General features: G+C 34.3%; 1 protein-coding gene across 1 annotated transcript; it reads left to right on the forward strand.

Annotated features, from left to right (window-relative positions):
• Nucleotides 1-5,512: 5,512 nt before the first annotated feature.
• LOC112420136 (uncharacterized) lies at nucleotides 5,513-6,772 on the forward strand. The gene has a single exon (XM_024778777.1). The coding sequence runs from the start codon at nucleotides 5,513-5,515 to the stop codon at nucleotides 6,770-6,772; it is 1,260 nt and encodes a 419-aa protein (XP_024634545.1).
• The last annotated feature ends 3,675 nt before the right edge of the window (nucleotides 6,773-10,447 follow it).

Here is a 10,447-nt window from a genome sequence, read left to right on the forward strand (position 1 = left end):
TTGAAGTACCTCATTTTTGATTCCGAGTCGGACCCTCTTTTCTCTTTTTATTTTCTTTCCATCTTTTATTAATTTTAATTTTAAGATTAGTTACTTTTTTTATATTTAATAATTTTTATTTTCCATCTTTTAATTTTATTTTTCTTTACATGATTTAGTTTAATTTGTTTTATTTTATTTCGTATTAGATTTATTTTATTTTTATTTTATTTCTTTTTAATTAATTAGTGTAAAAAGAAAAAAAACAAAGTGTCAATAGGTCCAAAATAAAATGTACAAGGTCTAAAAAAATTTCAAGTCAAGTGTCAACTTTAACATTCCTTTTCCAAAATTCACTATAATTGTCCATCATTTCCATTAAACCATTTTTCCTTTTTTCATCAACCTCCTCACCTATAAATAGAGCCCTCATACCACACAATTACACACACCAAAAAGTTCTCTTGAGTTGTCAAAGAACTTTTCTCTCTTCTCCCTATTTAGCTTGTGTTAACGAGCTATTCTTTTCTTCTCCCTTTTTTTTTCTGTCCCTTCGGAATAAGTCCCTTCTGAATTTTATCCTTTCGGTAGTCCATTTCTTTTATTTTCTTGCATTTTTATTTCTTTTTAGCATTTTTACATTTGATTTTATTTCTATTTAGCACTTTAATTATTGTTATTTATTTTCCAGCAATTAGAATGTATTTAGGTCCAATGTAAATATAAATGAGAAAAGTGTGTGGGTGTGTGTGTCCTTTTATTTCCTTACCGCCTTAGATATATCCAAAAAATGAAAAAAAATTAGATTAGGGATTTTGTGGTGATCCAACGTCACTACAAAAATCCACGCGCTTTTATTTTTATTGCTCCGTTAGTTTAATTTTCATTTATTATTCAAAAACAACAAAAACATGCAAAACTCCAAAAATATTTTCTTAATAAACCTTGGTTTGTAACCCAAGTGTCTTTCCTTTTTATTTTCTTAATCAAATGCTTAATTGAATTAATATTCATATTAGACTTGATTTTCTTGTAATTAAAATGTGAACAACCTCACCTGATTTTTTCTCTCATGCCTTGAGGCCTCTTTCTTTTCTTAAAACCCATTTTCAAAAATCTTAAAATCAACCTAAACCACCAAAGAAATTTTTGAGGTGAACTACATTGGTTTTGATCCCTTTTCTTTAAGGGTATGTAGGCATAGGATTTTTATCCTTCCAAATCAAATAAAAATAACCAAAAACATACTTCTTCTTCCTCCATTCTTTCACTTAGATTTTTAGATAATAATTTTCAAATAAGCAAATCAATTTAGCACAAGATAAATTAGGTAAGAGGTTCCTACGGAATACCGTAGATGCTTAGGGTGCTAGCACCTTCCCTTCGCATAACCAACCCCCGAATCCAAAGTCTCGATAAGGGTTTTTACTCATTTTTTCCCTTCCCACGAATAAAAATCGAGAGTTCAAAGATTGACGATTCAAATCAATTAATGGTTTGATATCCGAAAATCACGAGCACAATATGACTTCATAATGATAACAAGAACTTCATGATGAGATCAAAAGTATTTGGGCACTTTTAGATGAAAAACAAAAATCACCAAGGAAATATGAGATCATAAGCAAATCCATGTCAATTTCAAGAACAAAATTCTTCAATAAAAATATAGAACTTCAAATCAGACATTAAAAGCACTTCAGATTGCAAATTAAGAAGATCTTAATTGCATATTAGAAACACTTCAGAATGACTAAACCAAGAAGTTTAGTATGGTGTTCAACAATGATTCTCATCTCATAAGTCAAGATCAACGTTTTTGAAGAAAAAATAGAAAATCAAGCGTACTTTAGGTTATGAATTAGGTAGATTAGAATATTAAGTCAAAGGTTGCAAATGATTGAAATTCTAAAGATCAAAAGCAAGATTAAAAGGACTTTAGAAGGAGAAATTTATATAACATCTTAAAGAATGATGAAAGAAACATGACCAAAGGTGCACACGAAGATCAAAATTAAGGATCATAAATTGAGAAGCAAAGCAAAAGAAATAACTAGTTTCAAGAGTTACTTGGTGATTAGTGAAAAGTTACTGTTAGTTACCATAGTACTTATCGACTTGTTTTTGTAAGAAATCAATCATATAAAACCCCCAAGTTGATACAAATATCGTTTATATTAGTATATAATGCCAGAAAGCTTTTACGTCCAGTTTTTATACAATTTTATAGGTTTAAAACAATGACTACACAAATACGGAGTAATCAAAGACAAGCGCACGCGCAAGAGCATCATAAAGACATCTTGAGACAACCACGATATGCTAAACATGCATGGCTAGGTGGAAGCGAGCCTAAATAGAGGATTCTATAAGAAAATGCAAAAGTCGATTCGCTAAGCATGAAAGTCATGCTTAACGAGCCAAGGCAGTTAACCCTTCAGGAAGGTAAAGCAAACACTGTTCACTAAGCACAAAAGGCATGCTTAATGATCAAGGTAAATTAAAGGAAAAATATATTAAGAACAATTGGTTTTTTCATCCCTTGAAGAAACTTGGATTCTCTAAGCATGCTTTCCATGCTTAGCAAATCTGCAACTTCAGAAACTCTCTAAATAGAAGTGTAAGTCATTTCTAAATGTAATCAATTGCAAACCAAGTATACTGTAGAAAAATACATTTATTGGAACATAAGGGGCATTGGAAACCTTGAAACTCAAATACATCTTTATCATATGATCCAAACCCATAAGCCAGATTTCTTGTTCTTAGCTGAGCCTCTGGTTTCTTTTCACTCTATACCCTCTTGGTACTGGCACAAGCTTAATCTCCAACATCATGTCATTAATAACACAAATTCTATTCCCACCATTTGGTGTCTCTGGAACAAACATTTATACCATCACTATATTACTAAACAAAGCTCAGTGCATAGGTTTCACATACATTGTTGAAGGTACTCGTGTCTTTGTAGCTGCCATATATGCCTCAACTCACTATATTAACAGAAGGGATTTATGGTTAGATCTCTCCACTTTAATTCATGATAATCCAAGGCCCTGGACATTTATAGGGGACTTCAATTCTATATTGGGAGCACATGAAAAACTTGGAGGGAAGCTTCCTCTTCACATTGCATGCAATGAAGTCTTACATTGGTCCAGTACACATTCTTTGATACATTTGGAGACAAATGGTGCCAGATACACCTGGACTAACAAAAGAGAGGGGGGAGCCTTCATTGCTCAGAGACTAGACAGGGTTATATGCAATGATAAATGGATTGATACTTGGAACATCATTAATTGTAATACCTTAGTTAAAAGTTGTTCATATCACTTTCCTCTGCTTCTTACACTATACAAGCAGTCCCCCAACAATATCATACCTAGATTTAAGTTCTTTAAATCTTGGACCACTATTGATAGTTGTGAAGAAATAGTGGCTGCTCATTGGTCAGCTGAAACTCAAGGCACTCCTATGCATATATTGCACTACAAACTAAAGAGTCTGAAGTCTAAATTACAAGTTTGGAACAAAACTGTAGTTGGAAACTTCCATCAAAGAGTCAACACTGCTCAACAACAACTGACAGAAGCCCAACTTGCAATTGATCAATTGGGATATAGTATTGATAGATCTCAAGAGGAACTTGAATGCTTGACCAGCTACAGTCAAGCTCTGAATTTGCTCAGCAACTTCTATCAGGACAAACATAAGCATACTAGATTCATTGAAGGAGACAAAAATACTTCTTTTTTCCACAGATCATGCAAAATCAGAGATACTCAGAGTTATATTAGCTTGTTGAAAGATGGAGATGAGGTTCTGACCAGTCATGAAGACATTGAAAACCATGTTCTAAATTACTTCACAAATATTTTCTCTACACACTCTGAATATGTGGAAAATGATCTTCCAGACAGGTACATACCTAATATTGTCACCTTTGTTGAAAATGACATGCTGACTGCTGTCCCTTTAGCTGAGGAAATCAAGAATGTTGTGTTTGATTTAAGTGGTGACTCTGCTCCAGGGCCAGACGGGTTCCCTGGCCATTTTTATTATCATTTTTGGCACATTATAGGAAATGATGTGGTTAAATCCACTCAATATTTCTTCACACACAACTATATAATGCCTAATCTCAATTCTAACCTGATCATTCTCATACCCAAAATTGTTGGTGCTAACAAATTAGATAACTTCAGGCCCATAGCCCTTGCCAATTTCCAGTTTAAAATCATCACTAAAATTCTGGCTGATAGATTGGGAGTTATAGCATCCAGAATCATTTCTATCCATCAGAGAGGATTCATCCCTGTAAGACACATATATGATTGCATCATGACTGCATCAGAGGCTGTCAACTTGCTGCACAAGAAAGCCTATGGGGGCAATATCCTTGAAAATTGATGTTAAGAAAGCTTTTGATACAATCAATTGGAAATTTTTAATTCATGTTCTCAAGTGCTTTGGTTTCAATCAACTTTTCTGTGGTTGGATATTAAACATCCTTAATTCTGCTAAAATCTCCATCAATATTAATGGAAAAGCTGTTGGCTTCTTTAGTTGTTCTAGAGGAGTTAGACAGGGGGACCCCCTATCCCCTTTACTTTTTTGCATAGCGGAGGAAGTTTTAAGCAGAGGACTTGAAGCTATGGTGTTAGAAGGCTCTTTAACTCAAATCAGTGCATCCATAACTCTCTTCATTCCCAGTCACTGTTTATATGCTGATGACATTCTTATCTTTTGTAAAGGATCTTTAACAAATGTCAGAAACATTATGCACCTGTTTGAACGATATGGTGATTACTCTGGTCAACTGATTAATTCTCAAAAGAGCAAGTTCTACACTGGTGGTATCACTCTATCTAGAATCCACACTATAGCCTCCATAACAGAGTTCAATCAAGGGAGCTTACCTTTCACTTACTTAGGCATTCTCCTTTTTAAAGGAAAGCCTAAGGCTTTACATCTGAGACCCATTGTGGATAAAATTAAACATAAGCTTAGTGCTTGGAAAGGGAGACTCTTGACTATCATAGGAAGAGCACAGCTTATCAATGCTGCTAACTTACTCTTTCCAAGTGTACAGATGGCCTTCAAGCTTACTTCAGGAGGTTTCTAGAAGTATGAGGAATTTTCTATGGAGTGCTATCATTGATCAGTGAAAACTTTGCACTGTAGCCTGGACGACCATCTGCAAGCCTAGGGATGAAGGTGGGTTGTCTGTCCGAGACCCTGTTCAGACCAATCAATTAGCTTTACTCTTTTTAACTTGGAAGTTACTGACATCTAAAGAGCAATGGGCCCAGATTTGCAGGAATAGATTTCTCAGGCATGGTCAATCTAAAAACCATTACATTACTTCTTCCATTTGGCCTGGTATGAAGCCCCAGCTACAAATGGTCCTTGATAAATCTTTATGGTCTGTTGGCAATGGCAAAGCCATTCAATTCTGGAATGATAAATGGTTGGATAGAAAGATTGTGACACTCTGGAACATTCCCCAATTTACTCTTCTTCTCTCAGCATGACTGTATCTGATTGTATTGTTGCAGGGAAGTGGTACATTCCTGAGTACATAGCTCAAAGAGATCCTGCTCTTGCTAACCAAATTTATAAAATCATCCTGCCTTCGGAGGAGGTGTCTGATAAGCTTTGTTGGGTTGACTCAATGGATGGGGAGCTCACTAATAAAATTGCTTTCAGCACATTGAGTGGTGCTGGTCCAAAAATGTGCTGGGCCAAATTAGTATGGAACTCTTATATACCTCCTTCTAGATCATTCATCACTTGGAGACTCATCCACAACAAAATTCCTACTGATGAGAACTTAAGAAAAAGAGGTTGTTATATAGTTTCTATTTGCTGCTTTTGCATGCAGGCTGCTGAATCCTCCCAACACATATTTTTTGACTGTCCTATCACTTTCAAATTGTGGGAGTGGTTAGAGAAAGGCACTGACCAGGCTCTGGATTGTTCTAGCTGCTTGCCTTTATTGTTTAGTAGAATGGGCACTGGAAGTAAGTTGGTCCAACAACTTATGAACTCTGCTATTATTCACACCATTTGGGTGATTTGGATAGAGAGGAACCAACGATATTACTCCAACAAGAAGCAAGCTATGTCCACTCTTTTCAATACTATTCTGGCTGAGGTCAAAGTGAGTTATAATCTTTGTATGGCTACTGGTAACCCTTCTATGCAGGATTTTAAAGTTGCTAGACTTTTTTCCATTCCTTTCAAAGTTAAAAGAGTCACTCTTTCTCAAGAGATTATTTGGCAGCCTCCTTCTGGGGACACAGTGAAACTCAACTGTGATGGATCTTCCTTTGGTATTAGTCCTAGTTGTTCCATAGGTGTTGTGATCAGAGATGCTAACTATGCCTTTCTTGGAGCTATTTCCAGGAACATTGGTTATGCTACGCCTTTAGAAGCTGAATTCTGTGCAGTGATGGTAGCTATAGAAAAGGCTAAAAGCATGAACCTACTGAGCTTTTGTTTGGAGACTGACTCTATAAAGGTTGTTGCTGCTTTTTCAAAAGATCTTGGAATACCTTGGAAATTTAGAGCAAGATGGCATAACTGCATGATATATTGTAAAAGTATTATCTGTTCTTGTGTTCATATTCATAGAGAGGGTAACATGGTGGCAGATGCACTTGCCAAGAATGGCCAGGGACTTTCTCCACATTCCACTCAGTGGTGGCCTGCTCCTCCTCCTTTTTTGATATCTCTTTTGTTTAGAGACAGTCAGGGACTTCCTTGTAACAGAATAGTTATGGTTTGATTCTCTGTTCCCCTCCTTGGTTTTTTAGGAGGGTTTTTTCTTGTTTTTGTTTTGTTTTGGGATTTTTACTTGTATTTGGTTCAGACCTCTCCTGATTTTATATTGCATTTTTAGCTTTATCAAAAAAAAAAAAAAAACTGGAACCATTGGAGGGCCAAGGAGAGCACATGCCATATACAAAATCGACTATTTTGCCGTCGAGCATCGGATGTCAGTTGTTTCTATGTTATTTCCCGTCATTAACTTTAGTCTGGTGATGTAAGCGGAGGAAAGGGTGGAGTTATATCAGAGTCATAAAAAGTATACCATCGATTAAGAGGAATATTTATTGAAATTTAATCCCATGAAAACTCCATCTATATTAATCCAGTTTAATTTGTTTCAAAACACTAAAACACTTTATAAACACTTTGTTTAGAAAATCTGCCGATACAAACTTTAATTAACTAATCAAAATCTTTGTGGATATGATATTTTATATGTTTGATAAAACTGGCATACTTACCATTGTGCTGAAATAATACCCACCGATAAAAACTCCTTTATTGAAATGACGCTGTTGCTGGGGACTGAATCTAATTAGTTTGATTTTAGTTTGTAAAATCTGAGTTTCTGTTTTGTTCTGTTATGTAAATTTCGCCAAGCATAACCTTGTGCTTAGCATTCTTGATAGAACCTATATATTATTTTTCTATTATGACCGATTCGTTAAGTATAATTATCATACTCAGTGAACTAATCAGTGTTTGTGAATATTTTTTGTTATTGTATAATTTTTGTTTGCACAAACTTCTCTTTGTTAGACAAAGAAATTTTTTCCTGTTAATTATATTTGTTTCAGATCGATTCTCCATTATAACAACATGTAAACTCCATACGACTATTAATATAAACATTATCAACAACTTCTTTCCATAGATGATCGAGATTCAGAAGTTGAAGATGTTTTGAACGTGTTAATGCAAACAAATGTTCATGATAAACATACATAATATTGAACAAAGATTGAACAATTTGTCATGTTAGTTGGAGATGGTAAAATCTCGACTAGCTTCTTCAACAACAATCATGGATGTTCAAACCAACAATCAATCAACTTGATGACGGAGCATCATATGACATTTTTGGCTATGTTTATATTACTTTTCTTTGTAATTAAAGACAAATAAGATAAGAATAAGAGGAGTTGTAAATGTTGGAACAAAATTGGTTTTGTACAATTCCTCTAGTGTTTTGATGATAACAAATTAGTAAAGAACAATTGGATATGCTGATATATGTTCAAGTATGGAGAACCATATATTAAAATTAAACAAGGTCTGAACATGTACAAAAGCATCAGAAGCACAAGATAAGCAAAAAGACTATGGTAAAAGATATGAAAAAAGGTCAACAAAAAGTCAATGCCTTGGATCAGATGAAACGAACCTATAAGCTGAAGACCTACATTAGACTCTGAAGACCTCCAGACCCCGAAGAACGAAAGACCCAAAGGGACTCAGAATCCACGTCAGATTTTTCCTCTTCTGTAGTTGTTCCTATCATGTATGTGATAGTACAATTTATCTTCTTCTGACCACATGTAGAAACAAACAAAGAACTTCAAGCTTAAGGACAAAGAGAATGAATGAATAATTCCAATTTCAGCAAAGGAATTCCAACTTACTTTACACCTGTTCCTTTGAGAAATCAACTACTGATTTAATCTTTGTCCATACTTTTGGGTCAAAGAGGTCATGCTTCTAATTTATGCCTCAAAGTGGAACCATAAATTAGAAGCTTTGAAATCTTCAAGAAATTGACATCCAACCAAAAGCAACAGTAAATCTCGAGCATTTAGAAATATAGCGTCTTGGAAATGAAGGGTTTTGAGGGAGGGCAGTCTAATGGAAGAAAAACCGTTCACAGTGAACCCATAAATCTCGAGAAGAACAAGTGTACGCTGATTTCAAGGTGCTAAACTCCATTTGATGACATTTGGAAAGCAAAGACGACCAATATAAGGATCATGATACCAAATGTCGAAGGTACTACTCTTGATTCAATTATTATGTGCGAGCAAAACAGAGTACACAAACTCGTTAAAGCGATACTAGTCTTCTAAGTCATCCAACTCAAACGTCGGTGATGTTGAGACTAGGATTTGAGCGCCAGATGCTAGTAGCAACGACCTGTGTTGTTGGGAAGAAAGAGAGAATATGGCAGAGGACAATGTTTGGTAAACTGTTGATCACATCATCATCACCATCATCCGCAATTGATGAATGTTAAGAGTTCCACATCGGTTAGGAGTTGGCCTGACAATTTGTTTATAAGTGGGGCAATCCTCACCTCACAAGCTGGTTTTGAGGGGTTGTGTTAGGCCCAACCACGATTTCTAAGATGGTATAAGAGCCTGGATCACGCTTCAAATGTGCAATCCTGAGCGTGAGGGGGTGTGTTAAGAGTCCCACATCGGTTAGAAGCTGGCCTGACAATTTGTTTATAAGTGGGGCAATCCTCATCTCACAAGCCGGTTTTATGGTTGTGTTAGGCCCAATCACGATTTTTAAGAATGTCATTTTTGGAGTAGTAAAATTTGAATTTCCTGCATAACATAAAGCAACTAAAATGCCAAGTTCCCAAAAATACAACTAATACACCATATTTGTGCTGAAAATTGATTTATATAAGCAGCAGATTACACATGAGTGTTTGAAGTCTATATATTTTGGTAAATAACTGATCTTATAATTTTGTAATCTGAATTAATTTTTAGAAACATTTTAGTATCCATAATTTTTGCTAAACCCACTACTCTTTAGTTACTTCCAACTTCGAGCATAATGAACTTTCGTCTCTCTTTCTGGTGAATTGGGGGTAAAACACTATTCTTCAAACTTAGATTCATCCAACGGTTTATGTCTAAATATGTGAAAACCGGGAAGACCGATTCAACTAAACCGGTGAAACCCAACTAACTCGCATTCATACACTCTTTATACTCTAGAATCTTTTTCTTTTTGACCAAACTGGAATCTCATTTTTAATCCTTACAATTATAGTTTTAAACCTCCTAAAATTTTTGTACATTATTTTTAGTTATTGTAAAAATTTCCTTAAGAATCTTTTAGTTCCTGTAAAATTTTTCTTTAACACTTTTGGTCCCAAGAATGCTAAATTTTTTTTTAGAGAAAAAGGGGGATCATTTACTTAACCCTTTAATAATAATTTTGAAAATGTTAACAAATAACCTTATTATACAATGTTGTAAGGAATTCCTAACAGAAAAAATCATTAAGAACTTTAAAAAAAAAGATTTTTTGCATGAAAAATAATCTAATCGTTACTTTAACAAATATGTGACTTATATTTTTAAGATCAATTTTTTATTTTATTCTATAAATATCCAAGTTAAAAAGGAGTATTTCATATTATCCTCCGATGAATTGAGGATATTATCCCTATCAAAGAAATAATCTTTTCTTCATACTTATTCTTAAAAGGTTTAATTAAGTTTTTTATCCCTATAAATATCTGCGGTTTTGTTTTTAGTTCCTATAAAAATAAATCACACTTTTTAGTCCCTACAAAATTTTCTGTTAGTGTTTTTAGTCCCTGTTAAATTAAAATTAGTTTAATTATGCTTAAATTTCTAAATTTTTGAAAGATTTTTTACATACATGTTCATAACAT

This window comes from Medicago truncatula, chromosome 3 (genome assembly GCF_003473485.1).
Source record: "Medicago truncatula cultivar Jemalong A17 chromosome 3, MtrunA17r5.0-ANR, whole genome shotgun sequence".
Taxonomy (NCBI): Eukaryota; Viridiplantae; Streptophyta; class Magnoliopsida; order Fabales; family Fabaceae; genus Medicago; species Medicago truncatula.